General features: G+C 37.8%; 1 protein-coding gene across 3 annotated transcripts in view; it reads left to right on the top strand.

The window, feature by feature from the left end:
• The window catches only part of LOC124614497 (mitochondrial Rho GTPase), a 174,965-nt gene that overhangs the window by 128,791 nt on the left and 28,366 nt on the right, over positions 1 to 17,808 (top strand). For all 3 annotated transcript variants that reach the window (XM_047142948.1, XM_047142949.1, XM_047142950.1), the window contains exons 11-13: positions 15,431 to 15,561; positions 15,640 to 15,852; positions 15,937 to 16,133. In XM_047142948.1, coding sequence (XP_046998904.1) covers positions 15,431 to 15,561; positions 15,640 to 15,852; positions 15,937 to 16,133 — 541 coding nt within the window. The remainder of the gene's footprint in view (positions 1 to 15,430; positions 15,562 to 15,639; positions 15,853 to 15,936; positions 16,134 to 17,808) is intronic.

The following is a 17,808-nucleotide window of genomic DNA, read 5'->3' on the forward strand; positions in this document are numbered from 1 at the left end:
AATTGGGGCCCTTTTATATCCTCACAATAATAGGTACTGAAACTACACATTGCTTGAAGTTAAATTTAAATTCATTAAATTAACTGAATACATCGAAAAATTGTTTCTTTTTAACAGTTTCTTCTCCTTCAATGGCTAAGCCGAATTATTTGTTTAAATCATGAAATTAACATATATAGTTACGCAAACAATACTTTGACAAAACTGTTAATTACTTTGGAATTAATTAAGGGCTGGCTTTGCTAACATGTTTTTGAATGGAGCCAAATAGATCACTTAAGAATAGAATTAGTTGTTCCTCCAAATGTTTGTAATTAGTACAGAATTTATATTTGTTTATAAGTCAACAATAGAATTTACGTTGCGAAACAGTTACTGATTTCACCCTGTAACAAAAGATACTAAGTGGGAATAGTCAAAATACATTATAAAATCAATTACATACATAAAACTAAGCAGAAAATTAGATCTTGTGTTATATTCTTTAAAACTGAGGGCCAGTCTTTCTCTTTTATGAAAATGCGGATTATATTCACGTATGTTAGTGGTAATTAGTGAAGAAACGAATATAAGGAGGCAGATGGCAAAACAGGGGAAGTAGAATTATCAGAGCTTGCTTTGTCAGAAGTTGTTTACACTTTGCCGTCACAGCTTGAGGTGCTGTGAACTCGAGAGAAGAGGTGGTCTGGATGTTAATGTTTTTGCACCGGAACAGAACAAGCTTGTTAAAATAATCTTGGACTGACTTACTGTCTCACCAACTATGTATCATACGATGAAGTATCATGTAGAGCCTAGCTATGAGCTTATTGTAATAATTGATCTGTTCACTCTGTGTTGTAATGAGTTATGAAAATAGTAGAATACAGCAGAGTTCTATAAGTCTAGGTTATGTGATTTCATATCAAGTTGCTAGAAAGTATGAGCTCTCTTACAGCCCTCAACCATCTGCAGATGGAGACAAAGTTAAGTGGTCAAAATTTTTGGCTCCACTTAGCAGGACTACAGCATCAAGAAAATACAAAAAGCTGACTGTCAGGATATAAGAAGGTAAGTTTTATTACTAACAGCTCTGCCAGAAGAACCCTCTATTAAAACAATTCATTTGTACCCTAAGTGAAGGACATGGATGAGAGGTGCTAAAATAAGAGAGCTTCAACAGAAAATAAGAAGAAATTTTATGAAATCGCAGAAAAATGTGCAATGCTACGTACAGCAACTGAGATAAACAATGAAGAAGATACAGGCGAACACACACTGTAGTGTTGTCTAATATAATTGCTATACTCAAGAAGAAGTTATTTTGCGATTTAATGAAAATCATATATTTGTGAATTACCGGAACTTTGGACATAAAGAAAATCAGTTTACCGTACTAAACCAGCCACCAACCAAGACTATTTATGTAGTTGAGTAACCTCTCAGCTTGTAACTCGGGGGAAATGTTGTGGTGATGAAATGTAAGATTTCTGTTTGCTGTTCTTGAGCCTATGAGTACAACTGCCATTTCCGACACCATTGGTAGCTGTCAGACTGTGCAACAGCAGTGCCATTACGCGTTGCTTGCTGCAGGTGGTTAGCTGACTATGCATCGGCTACACAGTGTCTCATCAAGACATCACTGATTTTGTAGTGAGTCATTTTGTAACAGTTTGCCAAAATGTCATACTGTGATGCTGTTAATACATTTTTATAGGTAGAGAAATGTTGTTGAGTGAAATTATTGCTAATTAGATCATACATGCAGCCGGAATAGCAATACGTCAGAAATGTTAAAGAAGGTAGAGGAAATGTTTAACAGCCTGTAAACCGAAGGGAAAGAATAAAAAGTAGCATCCGTACCCAGGGACAGACATTGAAAGAGGTATCCACAAAAGTCAACAAAGTCAACAAGATTTCTAGTGTGGAAGCTACTTTAGCAAAATTGCCTAAGGATTTACAGTTGGAAATAAATAACTATTGTGAAATAATTAGAAAGGAAATTATTAAAATATTCAAAGAAGTAGATGGTAATGCAAGAAATACTGGTGGGAGTAGTCACTCAAGAATTAGAAGATACACACAATCAAATCGCAGAAACACAGGGCCGAGTAAATGCATTAGAACAGAAGAGAAAACTGATAACATCACTAACGATCAAAAGGCTTTGACTCATTGGGAATAAAGATTAAAGGAAATTGTTGAAGTAAAAGTACAAGGAAAGGTAGAATCAGCTAGTGCTGCACTTAATTCCATGGACCACACAATAGTTAGCTAAGAGGAAATTCACAAGCAGCAGAAAAGTTAGATACAAGTAATACAGGGACAGCAAGTGACTGGTTAGAAGACTTCCAATTAGGAAAAGGCATGAACATGGCGAAACAGTTTCCTAAGCTCAAGCCTGATGGGGAAGTGCATCCTACTCATTATAGTATATTGTTAATTTTTGCTTGTTGACCATGTAACTACGACTGGATCAAACACAATTTTCATGGCATATGCATTTCACCTTTATTCTGTGTATGGCATCTTCAGTGGCCTGGAATATGTACACATTTTTGCTGTTTAGTTTACATTCTGGAACAATGTATGTATAGATTATAAATAGTTTTGGTGGTTGGTTTGTCTATGGCATAGTAATAGTTTAAATTCTACTTACAGGTTCCGTGGATGATTTTCTACATGTTGTATTTTAGTTCTTTGTACATGTTGTATTTTAGTTCCGGTTTTGGCGTTGTTCTTCTTCTTATAATTGCCATTTGAGTTTTTGTTTTCCACTCTTTGCAGTAGTAGGAACTGTGAATGCTTGTTTTGATGTTGTGTTTTGGTTTGTGTCTTCGACTGCTGAGATACCTGTGATCTGTGTGTGTGTGTGTGTGTGTGTGTGTGTGTGTGTGTGGGCGCGCGCGCACACTTGCGACCAGAAGGCAGGAGGGTGAGAGACAGAGTAAAGTACGTATTTGTTTTAATTTCGCTGCATGTGTCAGAGTGATAATTTTTATCTTGTCACTTCTTTTATTAAGTGTGGTAGGGAGTCTGTATCGATCTGTGTTTCCTCATTTATTACATGTTTGTTTCCAGCAGTGGCTTTCTGGATGTGGAAGTTTTCTTGCATTTGTGTAAAATATTTGTCGTGGTTGTTTATTCTCATTATTTTCATATCTTGTTCCGTGTTTCTAGGATGATGGCTATGGTGTTTTAAGCGTTCTGCAAATGTGGAATGCCACTTCCAACACGTTCCAAGAGCATTTTTTTTTCTTTTTCATGTAGTTCTGTCTCTGTCTGGTTAATGAATGCGGGTGGAACGTATATTGGTGTTCTCATGATTTCACATTCCAAATGTAAATGTATTTTTTGTCTTTTTTAATGTTAGTGTTATTATTTTCTGTTTATGCTTGTGTTCTAAATGTTTCACTGCTGTGTATGTGTTGTGTTAATTTTTTTCTATCATTTCCGTGAGAACTGCGGGGTTTCCTATGCTCTGTGCTAATTCTAGGTGAATCTCATAGTGTGTCATGTTTAAGTAATATTGTTTCGAATATAGCACCTTAATTTCATTTAGTAACCAGTATCATTCTGCAGTTGATTGTGCAACTGTAGAAATGTTTTTAACCTTTACATTAATATAACTTGGAAAAAGGGTTGGAAACATTGCACCAACAGCAAATTAAACAACCAGTACATGGAAAATCTCATAGTAGAAACAGAACACACCCTCACACATGAAGAACAACAAAATAATTGTGAAATAAACATAAGACTGACAAGAGAATTAGTAAAAAAGGTAATGAAGGGTAATAAAACAAAGATGTAAGACACATAATAGGAATAACCAAACAGAAACAGCTACTATGAAAACGTTAAAACAATAGACAATAACTTTGTAATAGCAAGAGCAGACAAGAGAAATTTAACAGTACTTATGGACAAAGAATACTACACCACAAAAACCAAGGAATATGTAAATGCCAACACCATGCAGAAACTGATGGCAGACCCAACTGCACGATTTCAAGCAAACCTGAAATGAACACTGAAAAACATTGAACATGTACACACAGATAAACAGAAATACTACTAACACATGAACACCTGCAAGCAGCCAACTAAAAATACATAAAGATGTACACCTATGATATCCATTATTAACTTGAGGAAAGCCCCAACATACCACATAGCCAAACATCTGCAAAAGTTAACCACAAAATGCTATAAAACAGAAAACAACAGAACAGTGGTAAACACTGGAAACCTAATGGAACACATCCAGAACATACAGGTACCACACCCAGCATCACTGATTTTATTCGACATAGAAAACATGTGTACCTCCATCCATGTCACAGAAACAAAGAAATCATAGACCAAATCTCACATCCCACAACAACCTCACTACAGAAACAATAACAGAAATATCAAATTTGCTCAGACTGGCAACTGAACAAAACTACTTCCAGTTTGAGAATGAATATTATCTGCAAAGTGATGGACTGCCCATGGGATCCACAACATCAGGAACATTAACAAACATTTTTATCGGTCAGCTAGAAAATCAGATATTTGAAAAGATAACCACTAATGATAGATATAAATCATGTATTGATACAGATCTTCAGAGAACCAACAGCTATAGACACAGTAATACATTCCTTCTCTAATCATCCCTATAACCAGAAACTTGCTGTGTTAAGACATTTTGTTGTATAGATTAAATTGGATCCCACTCAACAAGAGAAACTATGAAAAGGAAATGAGTACAGTCAGACAAATAGCTAGGAACAAGGGGTCTGACATACATGTAGTACACAGACTCAATCAGAAAATAAAATCACAAATACAAAACAAACAAGACATTTTCAGAATACAAGGTAACTCACAAGGTTCAAACTCATGAACACACTCAAAACAGACACACAATGACAACATCACGTAGAAAAGAAGCAGATGAACTTACACACATAAATTAACACTAAGGGTGCAAAAATACTAAAGAAACAGGGCTTCCAAATAGTATATGAAACTGTGCAAACTCTCCAATCAAACTTAAGCCAACCAACAACCAAGAGGGATAAATTCCAGGGATAAGGAACATACAAACTGTCAAAAGTTGTGATGCATTATACATAGGCATGACATGCAGGAATTTTAAAACACGATACAAAGAACACATCAGGTGTTGGAACTATGAAACAAACCATTCCACATTTGCAAAACACTTTAAACACCATATACATTATCCTACAAGCAGGGAACAAGAAATGAAAATAATGAGAATAAACAAACATGACAAAAACGTTATACAAATGCAAGAAAATTTTCATATTCAGAAAGCCATTGCTCAAAACAAATATGTGATAAATGAGCAAACACACACCGGTACAGACTCCCTACTACACTTAATAAAAGAAATAATAATAAGATAAAAAATTATCCCGGTCTCTCTCTCTCTCTCTCTCTCTCTCTCTCTCTCTCTCTCTCTCTCTCTCTCTCTCTCTCACACACACACACACACACACACACACACATCATTTCACGTTCACATACATATACATGCATACACAATCAGACCAACGATATTTTAAAAAAATTTCACTTGAAAGTTGACAATAATGTTCAATCTTCGGCGATGACATCCGACAGTCGGCAGCACAAACCAAAATGTAGCATCAAAGTAAGTGTTCAGTTCGTAGTGCTGTGAAGTGTGGAAAACAAAAACTCAAATGGCGGTTATAAGAAGAACAACAGTGCCAAACCCAGAACTAAAACACAACTTGTAGAAAATCATCCACAGAACCTGTAAGTAGAATTTAAAATATTACTATACCATAAAAAAACCAACCACCGGAACTGTTATAACCTATATATACATTGTTCCAAAATGTAAACCAAATAGTAACAAAATGTACATATTCCAGGCCACTGAAGATGCCTTGCAGAGAATGAAGGGGAAACACGTATGGTACAAAAATTGTGTTTCATTCAGTTGTAGTTAAATGGTCAACAAGTAAAAATTAACAATATACAGTAAGGAAGACAGGACTACAAAAGTTGAAGATACACCCTACTTATTTTCTAAGGGGATTTTCCAGCCATTAACAAAGAAATGATGGATTTTAAGAAAATAGATTTTGTACTTAGTTGTCTGGTAGGGGATGCTGCAGAATGGGGAACAGGCTATTGAGAGGAATTCATATATTGGGACATTTCCAAGAAAAAATTAAAATGAAATATTGGTCAACTATTATGCAAGAGAAACTAATGCTACAATTTTTAGATCTTAAATATTCTAATAGCTCATGGGATAGTTATAAGAAATATATGGAGTTTACCTAGATCTAAATATTTAGACAGTCCGACAGAAGATTTTAATACATTATGCAAGAAAGGAAATCTGGTGCAGAGGAAGGATGACTGTTGACTATTTATTGACCTGCATGAAAGGATTACACACTTTAAATAAAGAATGTAATGCAGATGTTCAAGGAGATAATAGGGGAAATACAAATTCAGAAAATAAACTTTTTGCCAATAATTTTGAAAGAAAGTGGGAAGAATTTGTCATAAGTAACAGAGGTAATAACTAAAATAATTTACAAGGGAGAAAAAGAATTATGAGGAAGGATCGGAAAGTAATGGGCTATATATATTTTTCCCCCCGGTTATTGCAGCTGGAATGTTGAAATTTCACGATGATATAATTTGAAGTTTGCACTGCTGAGGGTATTTTTGTTTTCATGTGCAACTCTATCAAGAGAAGCCTGAACTACAAAACAAACATGGCGCATGTTACTGTCCTCAGCTTGTGGAGAGCAGTGAAGTGTAGGTCGATATTTGTGGGCCAAAGGGCATAAACTGGGTGAAATTCACAGGGACGTGTGGCGTGTGTGTGGGATGATTATGAACCATAGCAATGTCTCCATGTGGCGTGCATTCTTTCATTGCAACCCCGCAGATTGTCAGAGCCATTGAAGCAGCAAGTTTAAACAACCAGCATGTGTAACTGCGCACCTTATCTCAGCAGTCCCATGGTGCAGGGTATAGTACTGTTCATGACATGTTGAAATTTCAAAGAACTGTGACTGATGCTCGAACAACAGGGAACTGACATGTACCGAGACTAGAAAAAAAGTATCTCATTGATAATGGCTAGGCACTATCTAACCGAAATCTGGATTTGCCAAATAAAACATACAAAAAAAAAGATGACTGATTGCTACGCTCTAAAATTTATAAATTATTAAATAAAGTTGGTGCTCGCTGGGTGCCTTAGAACCTGACAGACAACCACAACTTAATGTTTTATGCTGCGAGTTGAAATCAAGAGACACGAATTGACTTGATGTACTGTGATGTAATGGAGAGTGAATACACCACAACGTGATGGTGCCATGACAGCCAATGTGAATTGGCCTTTACTTTCCGATCTTCCCCAATAATACACAATCTTAACTGGTGGTATCAAGAATAGATGATAATAATAACACTAATCATTTTACATGTGAAAAACAGGCCTCTGGGTAGTTTTTGAAATGTGCCCCTTCTATGCTTTCAACATTTATGAATTGGTTCAAACTTTACGTGAAGGTAGACAATTCAATAAAGTCAAAACGATTTTGTGTGTGTGGTTTTTTTTTTTTTTTTTTAAAAAAATCCAGTAATCTTTATCCATTGCCAGGATATAATAGTCTAAATTTGAGCTTTAGGTAGCACATAAATTTCATTCTTACGTGCATTGAATGTGCGGAAATGGTTCACATGTAGTAGGTGAATATGGATTGGGGCTAAGAAATGAAAGAGGAAGCCGCCTGGTAGAATTTTGCACAGAGCACAACTTAATCATAGCTAACACATGGTTTAAGAATCATGAAAGAAGATTGTATACATGGAAGAACCCTGGAGATACTAAAAGGTATCAGATAGATTATATAATGGTAAGACAGAGATTTAGGAACCAGGTTTTAAATTGTAAGACTTTTCCAGGGACGGATCTGGATTCTGACCACAATCTATTGGTTATGAACTGTAGATTAAAACTGAAGAAACTGCAAAAAGGTGGGAATTTAAGGAGATGGAACCTGGATAAACTGACTAAACCAGAGGTTGTACAGCGTTTCAAGGAAAGCATAAAGGAACAATTGACAAGAATGGGGGAAAGAAATACAGTAGAAGAAGAATGGATAGCTTTGAGGGATGAAGTAGTGCAGGCAGCAGAGGATCAAGTAGGTAAAAAGACGAGGGCTACTAGAAATCCTTGGGTAACAGAAGAAATATTGAATTTAATTGATGAAAGGAGAAAATATAAAAATGCAGTAAATGAAGCAGCCAAAAAGGAATACAAACGTCTGAAAAATGAGATCGACAGGAAGTGCAAAATGGCTAAGCAGGGATGGTTACAGGACAAATGTAAGGATGTAGATGCTTGTCTCACTAGGGGTAAGAAAGATACTGCCTACAGGAAAACTAAACAGACCTTTGGAGAAAAGAGAACCACTTGTATGAATATCAAGAGCTCAGATGGAAACCCAGTTCTAAGCAAAGAAGGGAAAGCAGAAAGGTGGAAGGAGTATATAGAGGGTCTATACAAGGGCGATGTACTTGAGGACAATATTATGGAAATGGAAGAGGATGTAGATGAAGAGGAAATGGGAGATACGATACTGCATGAAGAGTTTGACAGAGCACTGAAAGACCTGAGTCGAAACAAGGCCCCCGGAGTAGACAACATTCCATTGGAACTACTGACGGCCTTGGGAGAACCAGTCCTGACAAAATTCTACCATCTGGTGAGCAAGATGTATGAAACAGGCGAAATACCCTCAGACTTCAAGAAGGATATAATAATTCCAATCCCAAAGAAAGCAGGTGTTGACAGATGTGAAAATTACCGAACAATCAGTTTAATAAGCCACAGCTGCAAAATACTAATGCGAATTCTTTACAGACGAATGGAAAAACTAGTAGAAGCCGACCTCGGGGAAGATCAATTTGGATTCCGTAGAAATTCTGGAACGCGTGAGGCAATACTGACCTTACGACTTATCTTAGAAGAAAGAATAAGGAAAGGCAAACCTACGTTTCTAGCATTTGTAGACTTAGAGAAAGCTTTTGACAATGTTAACTGGAATACTCTCTTTCAAATTCTAAAGGTGGCAGGGGTAAAATACAGGGAGCGAAAGGCTATTTACAATTTGTACAGAAACCAGATGGCAGTTACAAGAGTCGAGGGACATGAAAGGGAAGCAGTGGTTGGGAAGGGAGTAAGACAGGGTTGTAGCCTCTCCCCGATGTTATTCAATCTGTGTATTGAGCAAGCAGTAAAGGAAACAAAAGAAAAATTCGGAGTAGGTATTAAAATCCATGGAGAAGAAGTAAAAACTTTGAGGTTCGCCGATGACATTGTAATTCTGTCAGAGACAGCAAAGGACTTGGAAGAGCAGTTGAACGGAATGGACAGTGTCTTGAAAGGAGGATATAAGGTGAACATCAACAAAAGCAAAACGAGGATAATGGAATGTAGTCGGATTAAGTCGAGTGATGCTGAGGGATTTAGATTAGGAAATGAGACACTTAAAATAGTAAAGGAGTTTCGCTATTTGGGGAGCAAAATAACTGTGATGATGGTCAAAGTAGAGAGGATATAAAATGTAGAGTGGCAATGGCAAGGAAAGCGTTTCTGAAGAAGAGAAATTTGTTAACATCGAGTATAGATTTAAGTGTCAGGAAGTCATTTCTGAAAGTATTTTTATGGAGTGTAGCCATGTATGGAAGTGAAACATGGACGATAAATAGTTTGGACAAGAAGAGAATAGAAGCTTTTGAAATGTGGTGCTACAGAAGAATGCTGAAGATTAGATGGGTAGATCACATAACTAATGAGGAAGTATTGAATAGGATTGGGGAGAAGTTTGTGGCACAACTTGACCAGAAGAAGGGATCGGTTGGTAGGACATGTTCTGAGGCATCAAGGGATCACCAATTTAGTATTGGAGGGCAGTGTGGAGGGTAAAAATCGTTGAGGGAGACCAAGAGATGAATACACTAAGCAGATTCAGAAGGATGTAGGTTGCAGTAGGTACTGGGAGATGAAGAAGCTTGCACAGGATAGAGTAGCATGGAGAGCTGCATCAAACCAGTCTCAGGACTGAAGACCACAACAACAACAACAACAACAACAACACAAATAATTCTCACATACATTAAGACTTTGACTTGATAGTAGGTTCAAACACACGTTTAAGATTCAAAAGGGTGATAAGTGAGTCTCACATAGAGCCAAGCTTTAACTTGTTAGAGTTTCGAGACTTGCGTTCTACATGGTGCTGTGTACTTCACATTTTTCCGTGGATAACCTCCAACTGTGCAATGGAATGAAGACATTGAAAATTTGTGCCAAGCTGGCACTCAAACCCGTATTTCATGCTTGTCACTAGCACTTACCATAACCGTTTCAGCACACTTCACAGCCAGACCCAAACTTCCATATGTCATTAACCTGCATTCGTGCACGTACTGTAAGTCCTGTACAGGGTAGATATTTTAATCAAAACTCGCTATCCCGGTGTCGATGTACAAGGAAGTATTCTTGAAACTTTTTGGACAGACGGGGTAGATGTCATCCACCCAATATCATATAAGAAATACTTCTTTTAATAGAAAATGCCGTTTTGTAGTGATTCACTTCTGTCCGTCTTGGTTTACAGTGTGCTGTAAGTCCATAACCAACTTAACAATACATTACTAAAAGACTTTGATTCATACATACTTTGTACTTCTTTTTCTTCATTGCTTATGTTAAAATATTTTGCCTCTGTGCAGTCTAAAATAATCAAATGCTAAATTGCGCTGTTCAGAAAAATCTGTGAAAGAACTGTAGTTTCTGCTTTGTTTTAGGGTAATAAGAAATTTATTTTTTATCCATTTAAGAGTTAGTATTGTGAATCCGTGGATTAAGTTAGCAGAAATTACAGCTCATTTCTATGTACATTATAATATTCAAAGTTACTAACCATGGACAAATGATTTGTGCAGCGAGAAGTATTACGCTTAGAGGAGTTTATCAAAGCTATTTCTGTTGGTGTTGTCTTTCGTGTGTTCGGAGATACTAGGATGATGGAGAAGTCTTTCTCACAAAGATGTAGGGTAATGGATAAAACTATGGGTATTTAGAAAGTTCATCAATAGCAAATAACCCACAAGTACGCACTATAGGTGTGAGAACATAAACCGACTAACATGGACAGTAGAGTCCAGCGTACTCTGAGTATTGTCCAACCTAATGTTGTTATTTTCCTTACATGTTTGCATGACAGTTTAGTCTCTTTCCTACCTAATTGTAAAATCATTTAAGAATTAAGTGAATTGAACAAGAACATATACAGTCTTGTGAAACATTATATCACATTATTCGAAACAGTTGTTATCTTTGTAAATGAAACCAATTTTCCATTTTCTTCTTCCTCCTTAATAGTCATGTTAATGAACAAAACTTCCAATATTGGGCTGGAGACAGTGCTAGATTAATGTGTCAAGCAATGGAAAGTACTGGAAAAAGGTAGATTGCTAGTCACTGTAAAGATGACACATTGAGTTGCAGTCAGGCACTACAACAGGAGCCTTAGGCCAAAGCCTTCTTCAGAAAGAAGGGAAACAGACAAGCAAGCACACATTACGCACACATAACTATTATTTCCAGCTGTCAGAATGAACTGCGTTGAATGGCAGCAACAATCTGATATGGGGTGGGGAAAGGGGAGGGATAACAGGGTATGGGTAGGGGGAGAGAAGTAAGCACTGTGTGGCAGAGCATGAAGAAATAGACTAGATGGTTGTGGGACAAGACTGCCAGGTGCAACATTGGGAGCTGCGTGGGGGGGAAGAGGCAAAGTGGAGAATGGAAAAGGAGAAGAGCAGAGAAGGGGAAAAGACTGGTGGGTGCATTGGCAGAGAGTGCTGCACAAAGAGGGTGAGGGGACTTGAATTGGGAAGAGGTGATAGGACAGAGGGGGCAGAAATTGTTGGGTGGAGAATGTGGGGACAATAGGGTAACATAAATTGAGTCTGGGATAATTTTGAAAGTGGAAAGTGTTTTGTAAGGATGCTTCGCATCTGCACAGTTCAGAAAAGCTGGTGGTGGAAGGGAGGAGCCAGGTGATCCGGGTTGTGAAACAGCGATTGAAATCAAGCATACTATGTTCAGCTGCATGTTCTACATGGACACTCTGCAATTCACATTTAAGTGCCTGGCAGAGGGTTCATTGAACCACCTTCACAATTCCCTATTATTCCAATCTTGTATAGCGCACAGAAAGCACGAACATCTATATCTTTCCGTACGAGCTCTGATTACACTTATTTTATTGTGGTGATCGTTTCCCCTATGTAGGTCAGTGTCAACAAAATATTTTCGTTTGTGATTGCAATTTTCTGAGAAGATTCTATCGCAACGAAAAACGCTTTCCTTTTAATGATGTCCACCCCAAATTCTGTATCATTTCTGTGACACTCTCTCCCATATTTCGCTATAATAGAAAATGTGCTGCCCTTCTTTGAACTTTTTCGATGTACTCCACCAGTCCTGTCTGGTAAGGATCCCACACTGCACAGCAGTATTCTAAAAGATAACAAAATATGTGGTGTAGGCAGTCTCATAATTGAAATACCTAGGTATTTAGTTGAATTCACGGCTTTTAGATTAGACTGATTTATCATGTAACCGAAGTTTAACAAATTCCTTCTAGCACTCACGTGGATGACCCCACACTTTTCGCTATTTAGGGTCAACTGTCTATTTTCGTTCCATTCAGATATCTTTTCTAAGTCATTCTGCAATTTGTTTTGATCTTCTGATGACTTTATTAGTTGATAAACGACAGCGTCATCTGCAAACAACCTAAGACGGGTGCTTAGATTGTCTCCCAAATTGTTTATATAGACAAGGAACAGCAAAGGGACTATAACACTACCTTGAGGAATGCCAGAAATCACTTCTGTTTTACTCGATGACTTTCCATCAGTTACTACGAACTGTGACCTCTCTGTCAGGAAATCACAAATTCAGTCACATAACTGAGGCAATATTCCATAAGCAAGCAATTTCTCTACAAGCCAGAAATCCAGAAATATAGAATCAATCTGAAATCCCTTCTCAATAGCACTCAGCACTTCATGTGAATAAAGAGCTAGTTTTGTTTCACAAGAACGTTGGTAGTCAAACCAGTATAAAAAGCTGTGCATTGTTTGCAGCATAGCTGGTATATGACATGGCTGCTTTCACAGGCGGTGTAAGATAAGCCTGTCACAGGACTGGAATAGGAATTGTTGCGTGAGTGGATTGGGCAGGTCTTGCACCTGGATATTCCACAAGGATATGATTCCTGTGGCAAGATGATGAGATTGGGAGTGACATAGTGAGGGACTAGGATGTTATGGAGGTTGGGTAGACAATGGACCGCCGCCTTAGGAGGGGTGGTATTAGGTGACAAAGCAGGCGCTCTTTTGTATTTGATTTTTGAGGGTGGTGTGAGGATTGGGATTTTGTAGGGATATGGTATGGGAAATCTGTTTGAGGGCTAGGTGGAGGGAGGGGGGGGGGGGGGGGAATTGCCTGTCTGTGGAGGCCTTTGTGAAACCTTATATATACTGGGCAAGGCAGTTCTTGTCACTGCAGGTACATCATCTCAGTTTGCCTAGACTGTATAAAAGGGATTTTTGTACATGGAAGGGATGGCAGCTGTCAAAAAGCAGGTACAGTTGGTGGGTTAAATGTGGACATAGTTGTGGTTAGAGCCATCTGGTAGACATTAAACCAGACTACCATCTGGAAGTCAACATCCAGGTAGGTGGCATGCTGGGTTGCGGAAGATCAGGTGACATGGCTGGGAGAGAATGTGTTGAGATTGGTGAAGGAATGAGGATATGATGTTTTGGCCCTGAGTCCAGATCATGAATATACTGTCTGTGAACTGGAACCAAACCAAGGTTTTGGTGCTTTTGGAGGCTAGGAAACTGTGCAGTGATTGCAGCAAAACTGGTATATGACATGGTTGCTTTCACATGTGTCCCAGGCACACCTGTCAAAAGCAACCCATTGGTAAAAGTAGCCATGTCATATACCAGCTCTGTTGCAATCATTGCACAGCTTCTTATATTTGCATGACCACTAAGCAACTGTTCACCAAGGTGAATGGCCACCACCATCACTGTGACCAAGAGTGAAGTGGACCACCCGGTAGTGTAACATCCAGCTGAACATAACACACTTGATTTCAATGGTTAAATCAAACAATGGGAAATCCAGAATGGAATAATGACATGCATCAGCCATGTGTTTTTGTTGTGCCTTTGATTTCAGTGGCTGCTCCACAACTTGGGCCATATGGATCCTCCTCTCCACCACCAGGTTTTCTGACCTGCACAGACTAGATGTATCGTTGAACACATTCTCCAGTCCCAGAATAATGCCAGCTGCAACCTACATAACCCATTGTTCCCGTACCCTCCACCCAGCAATTTCTGCCCCATTTTTCGCATCGTCTCCTCCCAGTTCAAGTCCCCTCACCCTCATTTTGCACCACTCATTGGCAACAAACCCACCAGTCTTTTCCCCTTCTCTGCTCTTCACATTTTTCCCCAGCCTCCCGACACTGCACCTGGCAGTCTAATCCTGCCACTGTCTAGTCCCTGCAAGCTCCACCATGCAGCACTCTCTTCTTTGTCCCCACTCGTACTCCGCTTTGCCTCTCCCTTCCCTGCCTCACTCTGGACTGCTGCTTTCTGGACCAAACAGCTGACGATAAAGGTCATATGTCATGGTTGCTTGAGTGTTTCCGTTCTGAAGAAGGCTTTGGCCAAAAGCTCAACGTGTAACAGTTTTTTTGTTGTGCCTCTTTGCAACTCAAGAATTCATCTTTATGGTGAGTAGCAACCTATCCTTTTTTAGAGCAATGTGTGAAATATTTGTTTATGGTGTTTATATTACAGGAATTTCTATTCACATAGCTCTTTTGTTGGAAATTCAGTTGCATAACATCTGATTTCAACAGGATGGCACCTCAGCACATATAGTTCATTAGAGTATGGTTACATAATGCACACTTTCCCTTTGAGAAACAATTTCAAATGACATCCCATCCTAATAATACCAGGCTTGCTGCCCTTCATTACTTCTTTCGAATCTATTCAGTGAAAAAATAATTCTTGTTCGGCTTGGTCACATCAACATATGAACATTATAAAATCATATATTTGAGAAAAGTTCAGATCATTGCTCTGCCACTTACAGACACACACACACAGAGAGAGAGAGAGAGAGAGAGAGAGAGAGAGAGAGAGAGAGAGAGATATGTATTCCAAAAGTGGTTATAGTAATGTATTCCAATGCAGCTCCCCTCTTGCAAGTATTATAATTATGTATTGCAGCATTTAAGCTCTCCTCTCTTTCTCTTGTTTTCAGTTACAAGAGAGAAACGTCTAGATCTACTGAAGAAGCAATCTGGACGCAATGTGTACCAGTGTCACGTAATCGGTCCGAAAGGATCAGGGAAATCGATGTTTTGCCGAAGCTTTATAGGACAAACAGTTGAGGTAAGAAAATAGTAGATTATATTTTAAATGTTTAGTGACATTTAATTTAGATCTATCTGATTACATCTTTATTTACAGACAGTTACTGAGACAGCGTTGCTTGATAATCCACAATGCACAATAAACACTGTGCAGGTATATGGGCAAGAGAAGTACTTAATGCTGCGTGATATTGATGTGCGGAATGTTTCTGAACCATTAACACCATCGGAAGTACAATGTGATGTAGCCTGCCTTGTTTATGATGTCAGTGATCCAAAGTCCTTTGAATACATTGCCCGATTATTTTTGGTAAGTTACCAGCACGTAAAATACAACTGTAACATTTTGAAGGAAAATTTAACTTGGCTCATGGTTTGATATTTTGTTATTCAGAAATATTTCATCGATACAAAGATCCCAGTTCTGATAGTTGCTAACAAAAGTGATTTGGAGGAGGTACATCAAGATTATTTACTACAGCCCTCCAGCTTCTGCAGTCGATATAAATTACCGCCTCCCCATCCATTCACAGCATCAAAGAAAATTAAACGAGACATCTATGTTAAACTGGCAACAATGGCAGCATTTCCGTAAGTTTTACACACATTTTATTGTACATGTAAAATTGCGGCTAGCTTCCAAAATCGAGCTCATTAAAATTAGAAAATATATTCACAATATAGAACCAAATACTTGAAGTAAGGAAGCATAATATCTGTAGTTTGCACATGATTTGTTGATAGAACACTACCACAGAATGATTCTGGAGTATGGTACCATCTTGTGACATTATTGATTGTGAGAAAATCTAAATTCAGTGACTTTGCTTTATTTAAATTTTGAATTTTTATTCACATAAGAAGACACATTTTTGAAATATGAACATTGATGCAAATCATAAGCAGTGTAACTGGGACTTGCACAAAAATTGAAGTTGTGTAGAGAACAACAGAAAAATGTGGGCACTGATTTGTGTGAATTTTAATAGTTAGATGAATTTATAAGATTCATTGATGTCAGTTCTGATCAGCTTTATAGGAACTATTCAAAACAGTGTAGGAAGTTCGTCCCCCACCCCTCAAATCTTAGGACTTCTGTATCTTGCTTCAAAAGTAAATGAGATATATCTATATTGCTAAATAGTTAGTTGCAGGGTGTCTGTCTAACAGCCTACAGGGACATCAAATATTTCATGTACAAGATTTCATATAATTACTGGCAAAATATAAAATGGTAAAGGCTCTCATAATACACTCATTTAGAGGTATAATCTTAAAGTAAAAGTTTAATACAGTAAGTAAAGTATTTAAGTCAGAAAGTGTGTATGTGTTTTAAGGTAGCATACATAACTCATTATGTTCAAGTTAGCCAGATTAATGAAATGCCCTATTCCAACAATGTTAAATTTAGTGACTTGGCTTCCCTGTATTTCAGGAACCACTGTAACCATTGGCATGAAACTTTTACAGGACATTAAACTGTATGTTCTGAGTCTACTGAAATACAATAATTGCATTTCATCCACAGCTTTGGGAAATACAACTTTTTCATTACATGATTAAAATTTTGTGTACTTTTTTGTACGTTATCATTTTAATTGTCCATAACATTATGAAAATTTGAATACTCTACTCGAAGTGGTTTGTGAGATTTAGGGAAAAATACAACAGAAAATGTAAATTTTCAGGAACAGCTTCTAAAGTTTCAAAAGACTGTAACTCACTTAATGTATGCTTAATTTTTTATTTTTAGTCACTCGGAAGCACCCTTCACCATACTGTATATCATCCTCTTGATCTTTTTCCAAGTTTTTCCTTCTTTCTGGACTCCTTAGTGGCCAACTATGCTGTACTCTGCTTTATCAATGCAAACGATGTCCATCCGTTCAGGTTCTGTGATGCAGTTTGCTCCAGGATTAATTCCCATATGCTGTAGCACTTTCACACTACGAATGTTGCCATCATTAAAAGCAATAACAGCATCACTGACGCCCCCCACTTGAGTGTCTTCATATCAACAAAAACATTTATTGAATGACTCATTGGGATTTTGAGTCTGACCATGCAGACACTTCTTCAGTAATTTGGTATTTGCCAGGTCTCTGCAAATAGGTTTTATGATATCCATGACTGCTGCTTGGATGGAATGTTTATGGCTGTATGAACTCTTTGATTACTGACCATTGCGGTAATTGCACCATGAATCAGGTCCAGGAGGGCAAAAATGGTTTACTGCTTTTTCATCAGTTGCCAATCTGTGGAAGAA

The sequence above is a fragment of the Schistocerca americana genome, chromosome 1, assembly GCF_021461395.2.
Source record: "Schistocerca americana isolate TAMUIC-IGC-003095 chromosome 1, iqSchAmer2.1, whole genome shotgun sequence".
NCBI classification, from domain to species: domain Eukaryota; kingdom Metazoa; phylum Arthropoda; class Insecta; order Orthoptera; family Acrididae; genus Schistocerca; species Schistocerca americana.